At 43.4% G+C, this 23,572-nt stretch overlaps 1 protein-coding gene across 1 annotated transcript in view; it reads left to right on the top strand.

Moving 5' to 3' along the window:
• The window catches only part of LOC138567629 (zinc finger protein 12-like), a 408,553-nt gene extending 386,541 nt beyond the window's left edge, over positions 1–22,012 (top strand). The window contains exon 9 of the mRNA XM_069646058.1: positions 1,935–22,012. Within this exon, the coding sequence (XP_069502159.1) occupies positions 1,935–2,494 (560 nt within the window). The 3' untranslated portion in view covers positions 2,495–22,012. The remainder of the gene's footprint in view (positions 1–1,934) is intronic.
• Positions 22,013–23,572: the final 1,560 nt, after the last annotated feature.

Genomic DNA, 23,572 nt, shown 5'->3' with positions numbered 1-23,572 from the left:
CCTAAATGCATCATCGCTCTGTTCAATGTTTGTTCTTTCCTCTTGCCTTATACGCCAACATGTCCCTCAGATAAAAAACGAACTGTGTATGAGAAACCACCGTAAAAGATAGTTTTCAGTGCCATCTTTCATTGACCTGTCAGTTGAGAATCAACTCAGATCAGACTTTTCCTCACCTTGTCTGCCCCTCATTCCGAAGAGACCTTTTTGTTTGATATTAGTTCACTTAAAAAAAAAGCCATATAACGTGTCAATAACATAACTGACTGGTCAATCAGGTGCCTCGTTACATACATTTTGAACTGGTGCAAATGGCTTTGCGCAGTATTAGCACTAGTGCAATACGTGCCCTAATAAAACTAAATATTATTTCAGTGTATTCTTGCACTAGTGCAATGCTTGACGTAATGCTAATAAGGCATGGTAATAGCACCAGGGCAGACATTGCCATCAGGCAAAAATGCATTGCAAGAATACGTATTTGCAATACAGAAATGGTCGCCCTATTCCTTCTACTGTGCACTTGCAATGACACAAGATTTCTGTAAAGAGCCCTCTTACATCATTTTGATATGTTAATGTTAAAGGATATTTGTACCATGCACTATCACCACCGGAGTGGTCCCCTGGTGATCTGGTGGCTCTGAAAAGGGGGGGGGGGGGGTGGGTTAGTGGGAATAAGCTGGAAAAGTGCAAGAGAGCAGTGATGTGCTGATGGCAGCCTCAGCCCGGTGGGTCCGTCGGCTGGGCTTGGGGTGTTTTACGGTCAATAGTCATCGTGTGCTGTTGTGCGAGTCTATGTGGGATTTGTTTTGTTGTTGCAGTGTAGTGAAGTTAGTGTGGATTGCTGCGTTTTAGGCTTGTGGTTGTGTTTGGTTAGAGTTTGAGGAGTGTATGCAGAGGGATGGAATTGTTAGTGGATTGGTTAGTTGGCATTGTTGTCCTTGCAGTTATGTCTAAGTCTGATGTTTGCTATCATTCACTATTCCATCGTTGCTAATTTTCAATATTCTGTCTAGATGTGAGGCAGGCTAGTGCTCACGATTCCAATGAAGTGTTGCACTTACCATCATTCACAGTTCCATCCAAGTGTGGCATATGCTAACATTCACATTTTTATCTAGATGCGACGCAGGCTAAAGTTAAGAATTCCATCTAAGTGTGGTACATGCTAATATTCATTATCCCGTCTAGATGTGACGCAAGCTAACGTTTAGAATTCCATCCAAGTATGGCGCAAGCTAACATTCACATTTCTATCTAGATGGGACACAAGCTAACGTTAAGAATTCCATCTAAGTGTGGTGCAAGCTAACATTCACATTTCTATCTAGATGTGACGCAGGCTAAAGTTAAGAATTCCATCTAAGTGTGGTACATGCTAATATTCATAATCCCGTCTAGATGTGATGCAAGCTAACGTTTAGAATTCCATCTAAGTGTGGCACAAGCTAACATTCACATTTCTATCTAGATGGGACACAAGTTTAAAGTTAAGAATTCCATCTAAGTGTGGCGCAAGCTAACATTCATATTTCTATCTAGATGGGACACAAGCTAACGCTAAGAATTCCATCTAAGTGTGGTGCAAGCTAACATTCACATTTCTATCTAGATGTGACACAAGCTAAAGTTAAGAATTCCATCTAAGTATGGCGCAAGCTAACATTCATATTTCTATCTAGATGGGACACAAGCTAACGTTAAGAATTCCATCTAAGTGTGGTACATGCTAATATTCATAATCCCGTCTAGATGTGTGACGCAAGTTCTTTTGAAGGGCATAATTGCAAATGTTTATCAACTGCATCCCTAAAGATGCTGGTTAAAGGTAGCATGGACGTTTCAATATCTTCGAAATCAATTGATATTTGCTCAATTATTTTTCTTTAAAAAACACTCATCTAATATTCTGTATTTTTTCCCTTCTGCAGCACACCATATTGAGACAAGACACCAGAATGAGAGAGAGCGCTGTGGATTCTCTAGACGCAAGAATACTTCTACTCAAAAATTCAGCCTTAAACAATCCCAAAAAGTATACACTAGTGAGAAGCTCTTCCATTGCACACAGGGCCAGAAGAAATTTACCAATGAGGCCGTTCTTGTAACGCACCAAAAAATGGCTACAGTGGCGAATCCTTTCCCTTGCACAGAGTGTGAAAAGAGCTTTACTCGAAAGGCAAATCTTCTACGGCACATGAGATTCCATACCGGGGTGAGACCGTTTCCATGCACTGAATGTCAGAAAAGCTTTACTCGAAAAACAAATCTTCTATTGCACTTGAAATCCCACTCAGGAATTAGGCCCTTTTTATGCACCGAGTGTCAGAAGAGCTTTACATTAAAGGACGATCTTGAACGGCACCAAATGACCCACACAGGAGTGAGGCCCTTCTATTGCGCTGAATGCGACACTGGCTTTATTCGAAAGACACATCTTTTGCGGCATCTGAGATTGCACACCGGAGTGCGGACCTTTACAATGCACTGAGTGCCAGAAGGCCTTGATTCTAAAATCCCATCTTCTGCAGTACCTGAACCTCTAGATAGAAGGCATCCATTTTCATTCAGAAAGTACGATCATTAACATCCCTGCAGTGTTCACAGGAGAGCGAGGCCCTTTCCCACATTGAGTGTCAATAAAGCCGTACTTTGAAGAACTATCTTTAACATCACCAGAATATTCTCACTGACTCTCAGAAAAGTTGTACTTGTAAAACCCTTTTTTATTCGGCATTTGAAATTGCGTACAGACGTCAGGCCCTTTTGTTTCATTGAGTGTGAGGGGGTTAAGCAATAAGGAAAGTTGTCAATGTTACCAAAAGATTCAGAGAAGTGTGAAAAGAGCTGAACTGTGAAGAGAAATATTTGTAAGTACCGGAAAATCCCAACTCAGAATGCATTGGGAGCTTTATCCAAAATGAACTTCTTCATGAACACCAAGCTATTGTCAGTTGAAGAATTTAAAAGATGCAGAAAAAAACCTATAATTGTACTATGAATTAATACATTAATACCAGAACGGTTTTTAACAGTACGGACTCTCCTATTCCATAAAATGGAACTTAATTTCTACAATTACATTATTTGTCTTCCTGAAATGTAAATATTACAAAAAAGACAGAAAAAAAAATCGGATGAAATCAAAGGCCAGATGGGATTTAATGAAGCAATTACTGCCAGCTCTATTCAAGTTTGCTGACCCTCCTCAAAGCTTATCATGACGTCAGGTGCGCTTCAATTCTTAGCTATTTAAAATTATGCCCAACTTTGAACAAATATCTTGACATCATGAATTCTGCATGGATTTGTCAAATGAGGGGTGGTCGGATCAGCTGAAACAAACCTCTGCAGAGCTACAGTTATTGCGAAAACTGGAGAATTCAGGATATACCAACATCATTGTAATTAAAAAGTCGAGATCCTCTAATCTATATCCTTCTGGGATATTCCTGCCTTGAGTAATGATGTGATATGTGATAGCTGCTCTGTGGTATCAAACTACTATATCCCTATTTTTGAAAAACAAAGGGGGGCAGTACTGCCGTTTGAGTGAAAGATTACAAGCTTTAAAGTCATCGGGGTTTGAAGGTGGGTGAGTGGTCTGCAGAGATCTGAGACATGTCTGAGATATACATAAGTGATTCCTCAGATGGCATTGCCAAATTCTATACTGGTTGAGCAGTTTTTAGAACCTGCATTAAAGCGTGGATTTGTTCTCTTTTTAACTACTAACAGCACATATTGCAATTCTGTGGAAGACATTTTCTAAATACTCTTATCTCACATACCAAGGTGTTTAAGAAGAAAAGGACTGTTCCATGCTCAACTATTGAATGAACAAAGCCATTGCATAACTGTACTTTATAAGCGAGGAGGTGTTAGCAGGAAATGGACTTTAGCTGTTGGTCTTCCATTGAAATCCTAACGACAACTCTGACAATAACGAAGGTCTAAATGCACAGAAAAAATTACAGTTAAAAAGAAAAGATCAGTGGCTATCACCGTTCGTGACCTTGGGCAATCCTTTCAAAAAAGAATGTATGGCTGAAAAGATGTAATAAAAAATAAAAACAAGAAGACAAACTGACTGACTTAATGTCCAGTGAAAAACACTGCAGAAATCCACATTGGTCAGGAAGTAACACAAGTTGTTACAAAAGAGGATGGTAAGGCCTAAAGATGAAAGATGGCGCATGGAAGCTCAAAATATGAATGTCAAATGGATTATCACATCTATAGGAAAAACAGTCAGTTAGTAGAGTGTGTGTTTATTGATGAGAGGTGTTCATGCGGAAACACTTATACATCAAGAAATAACAAAAGGGCCTGTCATATAGCCGAATGGGCTGCACAAAGGACCAAGACACAGGGATAATAATAATAATAATTTGGCATTTTATATAGCGCTCCGAGCGAACCCTCAGGTATCTGAGCGCCGCTTATTATTACCCACGGTGTGTGGTGCTCATTTATCGAGCTCGGAAGGATGAAAGGCTGAGTTTGGCCCTGCCGGGATTCGAACCTGTGTTGCAGGCTCTGCACGGATGTCAAAGCAAGCGCTCTAATAGCTGTGCCACTTGACCGGCTAGTTTGAAAGATGTTTATTTAAAACAGATCTTTTTCTGTCAAACCCACTAAGTCGCACCTCAACTTACAGTGTTGGATAAGTCTGGGCTTGAGGGTTTTCAGCACCCTGTTTCGTAGTGTCTTGCAAGTCTTTCAATACCAAGTTTATGGGGTTTCTGCTCTTTTCTTCCTTTAGTCACTACGAACTCTACTTTAGATGTCAGGCTTGATGGGGAAGTTCTCTCAGAACTGTTATTGGCCCAGTGGATAGGGCATGTTATTTTTTTAGCATATTTCGATCGATCCGGAAAAAATATTCCTATGTGTCTTACCTTCGATTTTCTCACATTTTTACACATGCAACACTCACGCGTTGGAAGCTGCCATCTTGTGCTAATCTTATATGTTGATCCATCGCCCTAATTTCAGGTGCCCTCACGGCAGTAAATCATAAGACCGGCCCTAAAGCTCATGTCATTAGAAGCTTACGTCCCTTGACACAACACCAGTGCATGTCTCATGTTTCAAATCCCCAAACCAACCAAGGCTGATCCTGCTTTGCTTGACGGGTGGCAGGGTCGAGTCCATCCAGGCTGGAAAGCCGAATACAATCAGTGCTTCATCTTAGCACCCTGAATGCTACTATTCATTTGCCGACCCTGCTCCATGAAGCTAAGCAGTGACAGCCTTGGTTTCAGCCTTTAAGGATTTCCTGCATGCTGCGTCTTTTGTTCTCTCCTTTGGACCTCTTCCGAAAACATCACCAGGTGTCTCCCAAAAACTGCTGGTATAAGCTGAATGTTTCAATGAGGCTTGGGTGGACCAAAAAAGGCTGTTCCTTTCCCTCTACCCCAGATGGTTTTAGTGAGGCCTCATCACCTCCTTTTTCCAAAGTCATCCCCTTTACTTTACCAAGCACCTCTCTTGTCCTACCCTGCTTCTGTCCTGCTCAACATTCCACCACGCTCTTAGTCCCCCAAAACCCCATGGGTCCAAATGCTTTAGTTTGGAGTCTTTCCCCTAACCCCTGCCTTGGACAAAGTGCCCTGTGTGACCTTGCTGGTGGATGGTGCAGTCAAAAAGGGGGCCAGTGGCTGCCACAAGCCAAGTAATGCTGAGCCTAGTGGTGGCATGGGGTTGATGCCATGGCAGCCCCCACATGACATGCAAAAGGTAGGGGCTTGCCATATTGCCACATAAATACCACTGCCCTTTTAGGTAAATCACTAGTTGCACCTAGAACCGCAGTTCAACCAGCCCCACCAGCCCTGTTCCCTCAAGGACAAACAAGACCTCCCTTCTGGGAAAAGAATAGATTTGGAAATAAGATACGCAGACCCTCTGCCACCTGGTAGAACGTCTAAAGCTACCCACTGGCCAGACCGAATGTCCCCAAGACAAAAAATACATTCACGCAGCTTCAAATACATTCAACGCTGCAACAACTAAGTCATAAATCACTGCTAGAGTGCTCTGCGATAGATTAAATCCCTCGTAAGAGGCCCAGAGAGTATTTCCCTTCAACTTGCATTCTTCAAGTGATGCAATGTTGCCAATTTACTGTTTACTATACACATTTCCACTTACAAGTGAAACAATGTGTTCAATTCATTGTCTACCATCAGAGTTACCACTCATGAGTGATAGTAAGTTGCAATTTCATTGAAAACAAACTTTATTTCTGCATACAGAGGGATTCAGTTTCAGACACACGTTTATGTAATTACCTTCATCGGCCCTACATGCTGAGCACGCTGGAGAGCTCTGTCATTCCCATTTATTGATGTTCAGCATCAAGAGACAGGAACTAAATTTCAAACTGTTAGATAGGCCAAATAATACCTTGTTCTGGTCCCTAAACCGCAGCCAGGCTAAGGTGGGCCAAGAAGAAGTAGCCAATCTCACTCCCTCACCAACTCCAGGACACAGGTGCAGATCCTCTCAAGGAGTGCAGCCCAGGAGGAGGACCACACGCTCAGTCTGGTTGAGGAAAAGTTAGGAGGAAGAGTTCATTCAGCGCTTGCTGACGAGGTGGACAGGATGAGTTGGAGAAGTAGTTGAAGGTGTTGGGAGCAAGATCTGGAGGCAGGGGACCAGAGGAGACATCCGGAGCCTGGGGAGAACCAGAGACATGAGCCTGGAGGAGAGGCCCAGAAGGCTGTGTTACGCAGTCAGGACGCTGCAAGAAAGTCCTAAGAAGTGGAGAAAGACCAAGCCTGGAGGTGGTAAGTTAAGAGACTAAAGGGGCTGGGTGAAGAACTACACAGGAACTTGGGAAGAGAAAGAACCAGAGGATTGGCAAAACATTACACATGTCTGACTCGTATATGGGAAGTGCCCAAAGGAGTGTAGTAGATGAGAGAGTTAGTAGAGAATTGGAGAACTCTAATACACAAAAGCACATGGCAGAAAGGGGAGCAGAAAGGGGGGGGTATAGACGGCTGGGGCAAGGGAACTCTGATGAGAAGTGGATAAGAACGGAAAAGGAGGTAGAGGAAAGAGGTAAGTGGTTGGTAAAATAGTATTTGGAAGAGGTAGAGTTGCACAGAAACATATGGAAGGAGGGGGTAAAGGGAAATAAAGAGGAGGAGTTGTGGAATTACAAAGAGGTGAAGGAGGGAGGTGCAAGAAAGAATTAGAGGAACATCAAGGAGGTGGATAGTAGAGGGGAAAAGCTGGTGGTGCACCCTAAGATACAAAGAGGTATACCTAGATGGGGTGGAAGAACAAGTGTTGAAGTTAAATGCAGAGGAAGAGAATGAGAAAATAGGGCAAGTGGCTCGAGATCCTGAACCCTGGAAAGCAGAGAGGTAATGAGGGGCATAATGAGAACCCTGTCCAGACTTCAGGGAAGCCTCTTCTTATCCCGTGTTTCCGGTCCTTGCGTGAAGGCCTGCCATTCACAACCCCACTTCTGCGACCCGGGAGGAGCCGCTGCCCCCATAAAGCTATTAGAAAGGGTGTGGGTATACCTTAAACCTGGGACTGAGAACAAAGGAGAAGAGATCCCTACAGGACCATAAAAAAAGCGTTTACGAACCCTTGAAGCCTAAGAATGCAAGCTTAGTGGTATTTTTGTTAACCTCCCGGAAGAGAGACAGATCAGCCCCAGACATAATGAGAACTGGAAGAACCTTTTGTTTGACACTTTAAACTCAAGAGACACTTTCGTTCAGCACATGCCCACATCCTGACTACTTTAATCTAATAGTTCAAACCCTACCAGTTTTTGTTTTTGCTGAATTTTTAAATGGCCTTTAATACATCTTTTCGAATGGATTGTGTCCTCCTACGTATTCCTCATCTTTTGACACATGTTTTCCAGCTTCAGCTTCAGCTGGTTCGGAAAATTAATTTGGGCCAAGGGCACTGTGCGTCAATGGTGTCGACTCGATGTTCCTCGAAGGCATATATAGCACGTGCAGCGCCCGTTGGCTTCAGTTTCGTTTTTCCATGACAGCGATAGCTTAGAAGAATTACGACCCTCTTCCTCACATTTTGTGACGTCTTTGTTAAACTTCGACATCGAGATGTATTCATCATCAGCACAGACGACTCCGAAGTCTGGTTTTAAAAAGTATTGCAGACTGCAAGTGGGGTGGATACCTCACATGAACTAGAGTTTGGGAAACCAGAGACTGGGGAGCATACTGATACATCCTACAGGCAGCTCATCTCAAAATTGGTGGATTACATGGGTTTGAGTAGGCCTCCAGTACCATAAAAACAGGACGACCTTACTGATATTCTAGACAAAGGTCCACAGTCAGATCCCATCTTACCATTCCACATGGCCTTGCAGAAAAGGGTGGCCAGGAACTGGAAGACACCAGAGACCAATCCGGCAGTTGATAAAAACTTAACTAAGAAGTACCACACTTCCAGTAATGACCATGACTACCGGTTAAAACACCCCACTTCGGAGCGTCCGGTGGTGCAGGCAGCTACTGCAACATCAAAACAAGTGGCGTACCCTTACATTCTTCATGATAGGGACGACAAACGTGTAGATGGATGGGCAAGGAAGTTATTATCTGCACGGAACATGGCACTAAAATCTGCCAACTCCACTCTTGCCCTTGCAAAGTTTACGTTCACTATATGGGACTGCATTGCCATTGAGGCAGAGCACATTCCTAAAGGGGATGAAAGAGACGGCTTCTTAGCCATAGTTAGAGATGGAAAAGAGGCCATGTGTGAGTCTCTTCAGTCAGGTTTGGGTTCTGTTGATAGCATCAGCAGAGCCATGGCTACCAGCACCGTTATGCGCAGGTGTGCGTGCACCGGATGTGCAATCCAGACTTCTCAACATGCCTTTTGACGGGTCTCACCTTTTTGGCAACAAGGCTGATGAGAGTCTTGAGAAGTTGCAGACCTCAAAGGCAGCAGCCAAATCTTTAGGTGCTGCTATTAGGCAACCACAGCCTTTTCATCCTAGTGGGCAACCTTGGAGGGTAGATTTTTTCCCTACTACTCCTCAGTTGGAAGGGCGAAAGGAATGGCCAGTCAAAGGGGCCAAAGAAAATGTCCTCATGGTGTACGAGGAAGAGGTGCAAAACCAGCTCAAGCAGCAGCCTCCTTACCATCGGCCACTGCTTCAGCCGCCTCAAAACCTCTTTGAGGTCTTGACTCAAAGTTCACCAGTGCAGACTGGCTCAGCATCTAGAAGAATGGCGAGACATTAATTTGGATGCTTTGGTCCTAGAAACCGCAGCCCACGGTTACTGCCTTCCTTTTATAAGGAGACCTCCGAACAATCCACCAGGGAACCCCCCTTTGAGGATTCCGGATCCGCTCCTTGTGCAGGAGATTTTAACCCTGCTAGAGAAAGGTGCCATAGATTTAGTGCCTGTAGCGGAGAGGAACAAGGGATGGTACTCCCCTTATTTTCTAATACCCAAGAAGGACGGAGGACTGAGACCCATCTTTGACTTGAGAAACTTGAACAAGTTCCTCAGGAAGGAGAAATTCAAGATGGTCACACTTTCTCAGATCCTTAAGGCCCTCCAACTCCAGGATTGGTTGGTGTCATTGGACCTTCAGGATGCTTATTTTCATGTGCCAATCCATCTCAAGCACAGAAAATACCTGAGGTTCGCAGTTGGCGGTTCTTATTATCAATTTCGAGTCCTGCCATTCGGACTAACCTCCGCCCGAGGGTTTTCACCAAACTGATTCTGGTGGTTGCAGTGAGTCTCAGGAGAGTGGGGATTCACGTCTACTCCTACCTGCATGATTGGCTGATAAGGGCACATTCTCCCAAACAAGCCCGGGATCACCTCAACGTCACCTCCAACTCTCTTCCCAGACTGGGCTTCTCCCTCAATTACAAGAAGTCCCATATGACACCTTCTCAAAAGCTCCAGTACATCAGAGCTGTACTAGATACATCCATGGGCAAAGAGCTTGCCACCCGAGGTGAGGGCTCAAGATATTCTTCAGATGGTTACCAAGTTTCAGAATGCCCACAGTCGACCGGCTTTCGATTTTTTGAGGTAGCTCTTCCTCATGGCATGCAGCATTTTTCGGGTGCCAGAAGCCCGCCTCAGAATGAGATCGCTTCAATGGGCTCTAAGAACTCAATGGTCCCATTTCTCCGGAAACATGTTGGACCTACTTCAGGTTCCAAACAGGGTCACACAGGATGTTCTGTGGTGGGCCTGCGAGGACAATATTCTGAAGGGAGAACCTTTTTGGCAACCAAGGCCGGAGATAACAGTAGAGACGGACGCCGCACTCACGGGGCGGGTAGCACATGCCAATGATCTGACAGTCAGTGGTCGTTGGTCGAAACTACATATCAGTCTTTTGGAGCTGAGGGAAATCAAGCTAGCGCTGAAGGCCTTTCTGCCCTCTGTATGGGGAAAGAATGTCCTGATAATGACGGACAGCACAGTGGCCATGTACTACCTTAACAAGGGAGGAGGTGTAGGGTCACTACCACTGTGCAGAGAGGCGATGCAGCTCTGGCACTGGGCAATTCAAGAAGGAATCTCCCTATCGGCAGTTCACCTAGCCGGAGAGGACAACACATGGCAGATGCTTTGAGCAGGCAGAGCACCCTCTCCCACGAGTGGGAACTAGGTCAGAAAGTCCTTCATGAGATCTTCCCTCTTGGGGTAACCCCTCAAGTAGACATGTTTGCTACCGGGGTCAAACGGAAGTGTGAACTTTTTTGCTCCAGGGAATTTCCCCCAAGAGGAGTTCTAAGAGACACGTTCATAGTGGACTGTGAATTTCCACTCCTGTACGAATTTCCTCCAGTCCCCATCATTCCTCATGTGATCAGGAGGTTGAGAAGGTTCGGGAAGCACATGATCCTAATTGCCCCTGATTGGGCCAGGAGGACGTGGTACCCGGATCTACGTGGTACCCGGATCTTCTGGACATGTCCATCTTTCCTCCGATGCGTCTTCCACAAAGAGAGGACCTTTTCTTGCAGAGGCGGGTCAGGTTCTCCATCCAGAGGTCAAAACACTCAACCTTCACGGTGGTTTCTGAAAGGCTAAAATATAAGGATTGGGATCCCCCGGATGACGTAATGGAGGTTTTGCTTTCAGTCAGACGGACAGCAACTAAGTGTCTGTACCGTTGCTGTTGCAATACATTCTGCAACTGATGCAGAGAAAATTATGTAGATCTTTTTCTATGTAAAACACTGGATGTTTTATCCTTTCTGCTATCTTTAGCTAATCTGGGGCTCCAGATTGGTACTATTAAAGGTTACTTGTCAGCGCTGTCCATCTTTAAGCATTCGTCAGAGGAATGTTCCTACTTCAAAATTCCACTGGTGACACAATTTCTAAAGGGACTCGCCAATGTGTTCCCCCTATCTCCTTTCTAGGTTCCAGTTTGGGACCTTAATTTGGTTCTAAAATTTTAACTTTTATATTCATGTATTTTGAGGTTGTTAACCTTTAAAACCATTCTATTGGTAGCTCTAACATTAGCCCGTAGAGTGTGCGAGTTGCAGGCACTTTCGTCCAAGCCAACCTTTACTATCTTTCACAAGGATAGGGTTGTTCTAAGGCTCAAACCTTCATTTTTGCCCAAAATCATTTCTGATTTTCATATAGGTCAGAAAATTGTTCTACCTTCTTTCTATCCCCCACCTCATCCTGGTAAGGAGGAAAGACTATATAGGTTAGACCCTCAGAGGGTGTTAAGCTTTTATATATCTAGAATGTCAAAGCTATGTATTGATGACCAACTTTTTATTGGATATACAGGTCATAAACTGGATCAGGCTGTTACTAAAGAGACCTTATCCAGGTGGATAATTCCGGCTATCTCAGAATGTTACAGGCTGGCAGGGAAGAAGTCATTCTGAAGGTTTAAGAGCCCTTTCCACCAGGGGTATGGCTCCTCTACAGCCCTGCAAAGGGGCGTACCAATTAAAAGCATTTGTGAAGCGGTTACGTGGTCTACTATCTACACATTCACAAAGCATTATTGCCTGGAATATTCCCTCAGTCAGGATGGTACCTTTGGTAAGGCAGTCCTGCACTCAGTCCATGAAAACATATGAAATCAATTTCTACTCCCTCCACCAAACCTAATACTGCTGTGGGAGTCTGTCACAAGATGTGGAATACGTGGGGGGACACAATCCATTCGAAGAACAAGTTACTTACCCCTGGTAACGTTCTTTTGACTGGATGTTACTCCCATGTATTCCTCATCGCTTTCCTATCCTACCCCTCAGTAGAATTTCCCGTGCTATTACAGCTTCTGTTCCATCAAGGCTGAATACAGTGACTCCAGTGTTTTGCAGGTATTTCTGCTGTTAAAGGGGAAAAACAGAACTGAAGCCAACTGGCGCTGCCCATGCTATATATGCCTTAGATGACCTCACCCTCGACAGAGGCCTTGGAGGGACATCAAGTTGATGCCATCGACGCACAGTGCCCTCTGCCAATTCTTTTTGTCCGAAGCAGCTGAAGCTGGACAACATGTGTCAAAAGATGAGGAATACATGGGAGGAACATTCAGTCGAAAGAACGTTACCAGGGGTAAGTAACTTGTTCTTTTGTTACAGACCCTTTTGTCTGGCCTCTGTCAATTATTGTCTACCCCTTCACAGGCCAAACTGGCCCCCTCTAACATTCCCATGTTGTCTGTACACAGGGTGCTGTTCCTAACACTTCTCTTCCTGTTCTACTACCTGCTCCTGATAGTTGCCAACCTCCTCTTATTCTTCTCCTGCCACTGCCTTCTGATGTTCACCCACTGCCACTTAGTCTTCACCTTCCGTCACCGCCTTATTTTCACAAACCTCTTTCTTATCTTTGCTTCCATTGACCCTCGACATTTTTCTGCTGCTTTATTTTTTTGAATTTATAAAGCGCCCAGCGGCCCGGAGGCAACGTGGCGCTGTTACACAGAGTTTGCTTCTTACATATTATACAGACATTACATAAGTGGTGAATACAAATGAGTACAGTTAGTTTCTTAGGCATTGTACATGTTCATGGACAGGTTTAGATGACAGTGTTGGATAGATGTTCTGAGGTAGCAGAGGAACAGAGTCAGGGACTGTGCTATGTTGATGAGTGGTCCAGTTGAATAGTTTTGTTTTTAGAGCCTTTCTGAATACTGTGAGGGAGTTTTTGTTTCTTAAACTGAGTGGGAGAGCATTCCAAGCTTTAGGGGCTAGTACTTCAAAGCTTGTGCCGCCCGCTTTAGCTCTGTTGAATGCTGGGCCTGAAAGTAGGTGGCAGTATTGCTCACATTTTGGTCTGTTAGTTTGAGCCTGGTGAATTCTTTCTGAGAGGTAGGCGGGAGCAGTCTGCATGAGGCATTTGTGTTTGATTGTGAGGGCCTTGAATGTTATGCGTTCCTTGATTGGGAGCCAAATGTATGCTTATTTCTACCCCTCTAATAAGTTGAATTTTATTTTGTCTTTATTGTTGTCTGCCGGGAGCTGTGGCTCTAATGAGGGTGAAGTCTGCAAATACCAGCATGAGGAGGTAAATGACCTACTCCATTTGCCAAGTGCTGCCAGCACTGTCGAATTTTGGGGGATGATAGGAGACTTTTGCAATAGCTTACCGCCCATGCGCACTACTGCAAGTGAGGCCACACAGGAATTCAGAAGGGCATAAAATCTCATACAAAGTTTCCACTGTTTGTCTGGGTCTGGTTTCGTATCCCATGGCTTAAATGGGCCGTGCTCAGCTATGGGGCCTGCCTGAAAGTAAGGAAATGTGTGATAGTCTGGCCCCAGGCTGCTGGTACTGGGCGACTTACTGACCTTTCGTAACACACACTGTGTCTTTTTGAAGGGACTTACAGTACAGAGCTAATGCCATTGTGACAGTGCCTATTACTCTACGCTGCTCTATCGAGAGGCGCAACACTGGGTTACCAGGGATCCTCTCCATACCAACTCCAGATCCATCATCGGCTAGCTTGAAGAGATACCCATCCTCCCTTGGTCACCCTGCTGGCAGTCTCAAGAATGAGACAACGGACCTAGTCACCGGCCAAACTGATGCATTAGACGGTCCGTAAGCACTATAATATTGGACGCAGGATATTGGCTTCTTTGATCCTGGCTTCTTTCTTCATCTCCTGCCTTTGATCCACCAGATTATATTATCAAAACCTAGTGCAGGAATTTTTGAGGGCTACAAGAGATGTCTTTGTGTTGTAAGCAGTAAGTCCCAGATATTCTCAGTTTTGGTTATGAAAAGTCTAGGAGATGCTCCATAGGGTGTCAAAGTCCATGGGGATGTTCTTCTGAATTTGCAGTTTGTGTAATTCCAGATCCATTTGAATACTTTTTGACTGAGGGTTTGAGACTTCTATGATCCTCTTTGCTCTGAACGTTTTCTTTGATGCTTCAGTGGTTCCTTTGATAGCTTAGTGTTTGCCCCTCACATGGATGCTTCATTGTATTTTTAAGGTCTCCTGAGCAATGGTCCCACTAATTATTTTTCTCAAGTGCGGAAATGGTTTGCTTTCCTGTGCATTATTTTCCAAGTGCACAACTAACAACAAGGTAAGCCCCTTTCTGAGCACACTTAGTTATTGAGCTATCATCTCTAAAGGCGGTGTGTAAGGGAAACCCTACACCCCTCAGCTTTTGCAATTCTTTACAAATCTGTTGGTTAAAAATTCAACTGTTTTTTATATGTGATTGTAAAAGAGCTCACAAACCAATTCATACTCCAGATCGGTCACAATACTTGGCAAACGTACGAGAAAAAAAAAATGTATGTAACAAAAGAAAGGATTGTTTGCTCAGTTTGTCTCGGGAGGATAGCTCAGGGGTAACATGCTTGCCTTGGAAGCAAGACGACACGGAGCACCAGAGCTTCGATCCCTGTGTCCGGCTTAGAAACCTCTGGGTTTTAAGCGCATTATAAATAACCGACGAATCATATAAACAACGGGTTTAGCTGTGGTTATTCATTTGTCAAATGGCAAATACTGCTCAGAAACAATGCAGAGCATGCATTATGCCAATGGGGGGAAAACTGGCATGTGTTAACAAGAACAAATATCGTTTATCATAACTTCTGTGGCAGGCAAACAATTCAGACATGCTGGCCAGACCTAATAGTAGCAACCAAAAGGAGTGCGCCAGAAAACATGCCAGTAAGAGTTCTTGGGCCACTAGAAGGAAGTAATTCAGGGACTGGGGGGCGGGAGGAGAAGGGGAAATGCCGATCTGCACCACAGAACACAGTTATCAGAATTCCTGTGCCATTATGTACCCTAAACATTACACTGCCCCTAGTATAGAGAAGTGAAAACATGTACTTGTAACCAACCCATAAAGATAAGATGGATATTAGACACTTTTACTCCTCCTAAAAATCGACAAATGCGACCAGCCAAAAATATTGAGTGAAAATATGCCCCACAAAAATTTGGGAAAAAACAGACACATAGGTGCTTCCCCGCTGCTTCTACACACTGACATTTTAGATCGGCGGTACCAGCAGAGCGATGGCGTAGGAAGGAGTGCTAATAGCATTACTGCCTGATCTGAAGAGTAACTTAAAGAGAAAATTACATCTTTTAATAACAACAAATTACTGGGTGGGAAGAGGTTTGGATTACAGAAAGATTTCAATATTAGATAATGGTTCAAATATATTTCTCCTTGGCTAAGGAGTATTACCATTGGCCAAGCAAATCATGTTTTACTCAATGAAAAATCGTCTAACTCCAAACTTCCCACAATATGGACTAAAATGATATTGGAGCCCTGCGTGTAACCTGTCATAGGAAATGAAATGGCCTGGCACAGAATTTATCCTATAGATTTACCTACAGGTCCTCGCCTCAGCCTAAACAAAATGAAAAAGATAAGAGCCTCATAAACATCCTCTTAGTCTTGACTTCTAAGTGAATAGAGGCACTGGTGAGAGATATAATGGACGGAACACCTTCTCCTGTAATTAGTGGCCACTCTTCTGCAATTCACTGCTAATTTTTAACAAGATGGAGGGGGATGCTAGAGGCTTTAAATACAGAATAGATAATGGGCCTCATTACAACTCAGGCGTTAAGGGTTAACGCCGTCGTTAACTCTTAACGCCTGATTTCAATTTTAACGGCTGCTTTTAGCAGGCGTTAAAATCCATGGCGCTAAACCGCCTTGGTGCTAATTACGGCACCGTAATTTACGGTGCCGTAATTAGCGCCTTCCCCACTCCCATTATGCCCTATGGGGCAAAAATAGGAATGGGGAAGGGTACATGGAAAATGGGGATTTACCGCCCCACTCACCTTGGAATGGGGCGGTAAATCCACCATCCACCATGGTGTAAACGTAGTTTACACCATGGTGGTAAAGTTGGTGTACTTACCGCCTGGGTCGTAATGACCCCAAATGACATTTAAAACCTTTAGCAGAAGATAAAGGTGCATTTTCTAGACTGTTCCTAGTGGTTGTTGTCCTTCAATGCAAATAAACAGCACATGTCCTTCACTGCACTACAAAAACATCTGACTTGGTTTTTGAAAGTAGCTAATTTGTCCTGTCTGCCTCACCCCACACCCCCACCCGGTTTCCTGTGCTGGCCTCCACAACTAGTTGAAAGGGCTTAGTAAAACGTGAGTAGGCTCTTCTGGGGATTGGTTCAGATTAATTCAAAAGCTTCCACCCATCACTTTTTTTGGTTACAGTTTGTCTCCCTGTGTGAGATGGGTATACTCAGACGTGGTTCCCTTGCTCGCTGCACCATATGAAACCAAGCTGCACCTCACTGAGGACAAGGCCGAGACATGTCTGGTGTTGCTTGTGTTTCCATGCGGAGGGGACCTGGCCTAGCAGTTCGGGCTGGGCTGCTACCATTGGTGGCAGTACCTGACCGATTTTCATATGGCTGGACCCCTTTTGCAATGGCGCAGGCGGGCCAAAAAACAGTGGTGTGGAAGGCTGCCCAGAGCAGTGCCAGTGGTTCAGATGTATTCAAAACCTTGCACCCATCACTTTTTTGGTTACATTTTCTGGGGATTGTAACAGTAAAACACTCACTGGTATATTTGCATTCCCTAAATAATTTGCTTGCAAAGAAATATTCAAAACCTCACCATGATATTATGGCCAGTTTAAGAAAAAGGCAGTTTAGTTTAGTTTAGTTTATTATTTGATAATGCGCTCCAAGCCCGGGGGTAGCCAGGCGCAGCAGTTGCAAGAATACTTAGGCTTAGGTTACATACATAGTAGATATACAAAAATTGCAGCACATGTAATATTGAAGGAATAGCATGAATACAGATGTGCAAAGTGTTCAAGTGAATACAAGGAAGCAAAGTACACGTCCCTTATCTGAGGTACACTACTAATATGTGTCAGATAAGTATGCTGGTCGATCCTAGGCTAGCGCAGAGGCGTCTATTGCAAGTCATCATTATCCCATAGCCATCTTTTCACATTACATCTAAATCTAGTGTAAGGTAGGTTGGCTCTCAGTGCAGTAGGGAGTGCATTCCAGGCACGGGCAGCTCTAACCGGGAAACTTGCTCCACCTGCTTTAGATAGTCTAAATCTAGGTATTTCAAGTAGGGAGTGGTTAGAAGCTCTAGTGTGGTGAGTGGAGGATTTTTTGGTCAGCCTGGCCGAGATATAGGGGGGCGCAGTATTGTTCAGGCCTTTGTAGGTAAGGGATAGCGTCTTGAGGAGGACTCTGTCACTGATTTTTAACCAGTGAGGCTCTTTCCCAATGTTGGATATGTGGGCTCTGCGGGGTATGTCCAGAGCTGCTCTAAGAGAATTGTTCTGAAGTATTTGCATTTTATTTATGATAGTTTTGCTAGCGCCTGCGTAGAGGGCATTACAATAGTCCAATTTAGACATGACTAAGGCATTGGCTAAAGTAATGCGATTAGTTTTGGAAAGGTAAGGTCGGCAGGCCCTTATTAATTTGCAGGTGTAAGCTGTGGAGGAGGCTAGGGAATTAACTTGTTTTTTGAGAGATAATGCGGAGTCGAGGTAGAAACCTAGTGTTTTCACCTCAGTTGCCACTTTGATTATATTACCATCTATGTTAAAGGCACAATAATTAGGGCTAAGTTTTTTGAGGTTAGAGTCGGAACCCAGGATCAGTATCTCTGTTTTGTCATCATTCAGGCAGAGGCCGTGAGAGGCCATCCATGCCTGAATGATGAGGCATACATACTTATTTTTCAGTGAAAACCAGAGTGTTTTCAACATCCTCTCTCCCTAAAATTGTTACTTATGATTATACAAGTGCTCAGTGAAACCATTCATTTATAGGATAGAGTTAACTGAAATCGCCGTCTCTTGGGGCGATGAAACCTCCTCCACCTTCCCTCTGAACTTTGGCGTTCCCCAAGGTTCCGTCCTCGGACCCTTCTTATTCTCTCTCTATACTTCACTTCTCGCTCCTCTCATCTCCTCTTTTGGAATCTATCACCATTTCTATGCTGATGACACTCATCTGTTCCACTCCTTCTCTTCCTTCACCCCTGACTTTAAGCAGATTTTGTAGGGTTCCAATATATCGACACATTTTTGCTTGCCACTACTTGTTTTCCAGCAGACATTAGAGTCTGTGCAGAGGTTAGGATTGGGAAAGTGCCGTTCTGCAGCAATGTGGGCCATGGCCTTTTCGCCCCATGTGATTATATAACCTGATAAAGACAATGGACTGTGCTGAGGACAAGGATGTCATCAAAATGGGAGTAGTACCTGCACCCCTTGGCGGGTAGCATGAGACCGGAATTAGTCATATGACGCTGTGCCTGGAAGTGGATATCAACAAAAGCACTAGATACGAATGAAAGGGATTTATTGTGTTGGAGGGAGGCAGGGTTCTGGTGCCGGAAGGTTTAGTGATGTTTTCCTGAATGTGCTGATGTTTTGAGTCCTTCTGAAGGCCATTGTCCTAAAGGGGTCTGGAGTGCGGGTTGGGTTGGTGCAGTCATTTCCCCGATTGACATAGGTCGCTGTTTCTTGTCTTGCAACACAACAATAAAGCTGTCTCTGAATGTCCTCTCCCGAAATTGATGTTTTAGTTTTGTATTGTGGATTGATTTAATCATAAAACCTTTAAAAAAAAACCTCTAATGTTTGACACTTATTTTAAGTGAATTGTGATTAAAATCATCAACATCATTATCAAAATTCATATAAAATTAAAATTAGATGCGTTCAAAATGTAATATAAAAATGTTAGAAAAACAATTATCAGGGACGTTTGATTGGTAAGACGTTATTACAGCGCCAGGCTTTTTTTCGTGGCTTTTTTGGCAAAACCTTTCGGCTGAAAAACTCTTCAAAAATTAAAGGGGGTGGGTGGGTAAGGGCATAAAAGGGGCAGGGGATGTTGTGTATAGGGACTACAAAATAGGGAAGAGGTTTAGGGGGAGAAACCTCCAAATAAAAAATACAAAATCAATGGAGTTTTTGCGGCCGAACATTTTGGGCAAAAAACTCTGTGGAAAGAAAACTGGAATCTAAGAACATAGAACCGTTTGATTCCCTATTAAGATTCTTTAACAAAACTGCTTGGTTGATAAATTCATTTCACAATACACAAAGCATAAAAAATAGTCCTCTCTTTTAGCCGACAAAACTTGACATTCAGTGTACCAATGCTTCATTAAGTCTCCAAATGAAGCTGGCAACATCGGAGTATTTGGCTTCTGTGAATGCTAAGTCTAGCACCCTTCACTTAATCAGTAAAAATTAGATTGAACTTGAATCTCATAAAACGATTTCTCACTCTTCTGTTGGGTATGTGTACCAAATATCGAGGAACAATGTTAAAGGAATTTACCTCCATCAGAGATTGTGAAAAAAATGGTATGTCATGAGATTTTCTCTAATACAGTCAAGGGACCAAAGTTTCTTTTTTATCTTAATAGTATTGGAAACCAAATCAAGTGCGTTGGCTTCCAGAGATGATAATGTAGATAAACAGTAAGAAATCCATCCATTAATTGAGAGACACATTCTATCTCCCATTCGATCCCCCCTGCCCCACAGAGAACAAGGTGGGAGGGCTCATAATATTTTTAAATAGTTGGAGTCACTTCCCATCCACTAAGGCCTGGAGTGAGATTAGACCTAATCCATGTTGAATTACTGCTATTGGAACACCTCTAGGTAAATTTAAACAGCATTGCCATTGAAAACGTTCTGTTTTGACCAGTTCATAAAGAGAGGTTTTGATTCTGCACCAAAGTTATACTAGGTACTACTTTTGATTTATACATCTTTAAGAGGCAGCATAGAGAAGCTCGAAAATGTTTCAATTTCTTCATCTGTGCCCGCTAAAAGAGATCATTTTTGGGTATAGAGTTTTCAAATCATTAATTGTATCCCTTTTAGATGATAGCGTTAGACCTAGATATTTAAAACTGTTCACATTGTTGATATTAAGGCCCTCCAGATGGCAATTAAATTGCCTACATTTTTTATTCATAACCATTCTTTTGATTTTCGTAGAATGAATTGCTAGGTCAAGAGCCTTTAGATATTTGGATAGTGTATGGATGGATCGCTGAAGTCCTATGAGTATCCAATCAAATAGAACAATTTCATCTGCATATGCGATGTATTGTATAGGAAGTTTTCCCAGACGTTGAGGAAATGCATTAGAGAAGATAATGCTTGCGCAAGATCAGATATGTGGCCATTAAATAAAAAGGGGGCTACACACCCTTGTCGTAGCCCACAACAGGTATCAATATAACATGAGCAATTACGGTCTTAATCAAGTCTCTAGGAAAGAAGCAGTATATAAGATTCCCAAATCTCAGGCGGTTACACCGAAAAGAGCATGTCTGGGCATGGTCAGTTATTAAAAGCAATAGATATTGAGTTAAGCAGAAATAGTCAAACCCCTGCGACACTATATGAGGGCCAATACAACACTACTGCTCCAATGGACAAAGTCAAAGTATTAACCAAAGCTCCAGCTTTAGGGCTCAAGACTATAAGAATTTCACTGTGTATTAGTATAAAAGAAATGGCTTTGCATTACCAGTATGCACACAGACACATGGCCAATATCAGAGGCCTGTTTCATGTTCTAGCAAGGAGCTAGACCTTGTTGCTGCATGGATACACCCCCGCAATCCGCCTCCCACCCCCGCCTCCACTCCATAGGTGCTGCTGCTATAGCAGTGCAGTTGTGTGGAAATATACCTCTGGGTCCCGCCTTGAAAGTAGCAGCCCTCCATTCAGTGGTTGCCCTGTTAATGAAAACTAACGCATGCCCATGTCCCGATCAAATGAATATGAAGTCTTGCTTTTGAACTTCTCCTACATTACCCTGCCGCTGTGTTGACTCCAACATTTTTCCTCCCATTTCCTTCCAATTCTTGCAGATGGTAAAACCACATGACAATGAGACAGAGGACTGTGTGGCTGTTACTGATTACTCCTAGCACCTAGAAGAGTCAGGTACCCCAATACACAACGCTGACTTGGTATAGTTCGTGGAATGTTTTTGTTGTAGTGATACAATTACGGTTTCAAAATATTCTTATAGATGATCCTCTAATCCTACTTAATGTTGCCTGATAGTGACAGAAACAGTAACCAATTTCCTACCGGATAGTCCAAAATACTCCCAGTTACGGAAAAGGTGGATCTACCCAGTTTTTCTTAAAATACCAAGCTCGGTCACTATCTGATGTACTCGTTACCTGTAAATTGACCCAGTATAATGATGTTATTTTTGCAGTTTCAAGTTATCTGGATAAGGCACGGAGCATAATATCAAAAAAGTAGGTGTATGATTTGTTCCATATTCATATTTTCAGTTGAACATTCAAGTCAGCCTTTTATGGTATTTTATAGTTTTTATAATATGTGTTCGACTAATGTATTTATGCGTGTATGTCATTTTGTTGAATTTCTTATTGTATTGTGATTGAAGCTTTCTGATCAGCATATCTGCATTAGCACTTTCATAGGCTTGTTCCTGAAATAAAGTATCTGTTGACTTGATTTGAGATTTTTTTTAAGTCAGTTGGCGGTGTGGTATGAAGTATGCACATTCAGCAATGTTGTTGAAAGTGGGAAACTGTCCAATGTGACATCGGCATAACTGGTTGGACTGTCACATGCTTGCAAATTAGCAGAACACAAAAAGGTAAACATACACACAGACTCCGGCTGTGCATTTGGGGTGTCACATGATTCTGGTCAGTCATAAAAGCGCAATGGCTTCCTTGCATCATCTGGTTCATCCATAAAGAATAACGCATATGTGGGAGCTTTGTTGACGTTATTATGTTACCCAGACAGATTGCTATAAGCAAATGTACAGCACATCAACCTCTGGATAGTGAAGCTGCTTGCAGAAATGACGTGGCAGACTCAACTGCTAAGCCATATACGACTCTCAGGCTCAGTGATGCTCATCTTGGGGTCTCCCCTGATTTAGCTGCAGGGACCCTTTACGTATGCACCTTTATGTACACGACTCTTCCCCCCACCACATTTTTGTCATTTGCATAGCGGAGTGCAAAAGCGGAAGGCAAAAGGTGGCATACAAACATATACGCCACTTTTTGCCCTCCCCCTTTCACTCCGCCATGCAAAATGAATAAATGCTGCCTGCCATGTACGCATGGCAGGCAGCATTTATACTGGATTCCAGTGAAGCCCACCTGCTTTTGTAAGTTACTTTCTGCCCCTCCTTTCCACCATACAAATGAATGAAAATTAGCTGTGACGTGAGAAACAGCTCCAGCAAACAGAGAAACCCTCTTGGAAAGACTCTCGGACAAGAAAGGATTGTTGACTACATGAGGATTGCTTGTGGCGCGGCGTACATGGCTCCCTTGTTGCCCCAAAAATTCTCCCATTTTACTTGGATTTTCACATGTGGGAAAGAGGAGTATGATTTCCACTTTATATCAGGGCTGGTTTGCATCAGAATTTGTTTTCATGTTCTAGGCTTATTGCAGGTGATGTGTAATCTGCCAGCAGAATACTATATGGAAACAGTGCACACAACACAAGGAGCACACACACCATGTGCTATCCTTTTCTCAACCTCCAGCTTGACTTCATCCAATTGCCTCAATATACAAATCTGCTGTATGTATTGTTGTCTGGGACATGTTCTGGTTGAGTAGAAGTACACCCATGCAGGAATGCTGAAGCCAAGTCCATGCCTAAGGCACTGTTAAGAGACTTTATACCTAGACTTCAAAATCTCATTCATTATTGATAGTGACAGGGACACCAATCTTGTGAATCAGTTAACGAAGAAGCTTTGTTCAGCATTGAATATATGGCATAACCGCCATTGTCCACACTATCCTACGTCAGTGGGAGGCAGTAGAGAGGCATAATGGTTTGATTAAGAGCATGCTCTCTAAGTTTTGTGCTGAAACTGGCCTGAAGTGGTCAGGCACACAGCCCTTAGTGTTGCTCAGCATCAGGAGCACTGCCAACAGAAATGCATGACCGAGACAGCAAGAGATTTTGTATGGGTGAGAAATGCCCTTAGCCTCCTCACTGCCTGTGAACAATGTGCATTGCAATAGTCATCTTGTG

This window comes from Ambystoma mexicanum, chromosome 2p (assembly GCF_040938575.1).
Source record: "Ambystoma mexicanum isolate Mex_15411 chromosome 2p, UKY_AmexF1_1, whole genome shotgun sequence".
Lineage (NCBI taxonomy): Eukaryota > Metazoa > Chordata > Amphibia > Caudata > Ambystomatidae > Ambystoma > Ambystoma mexicanum.
This window is presented reverse-complemented; position numbering and strand designations above follow the sequence as displayed.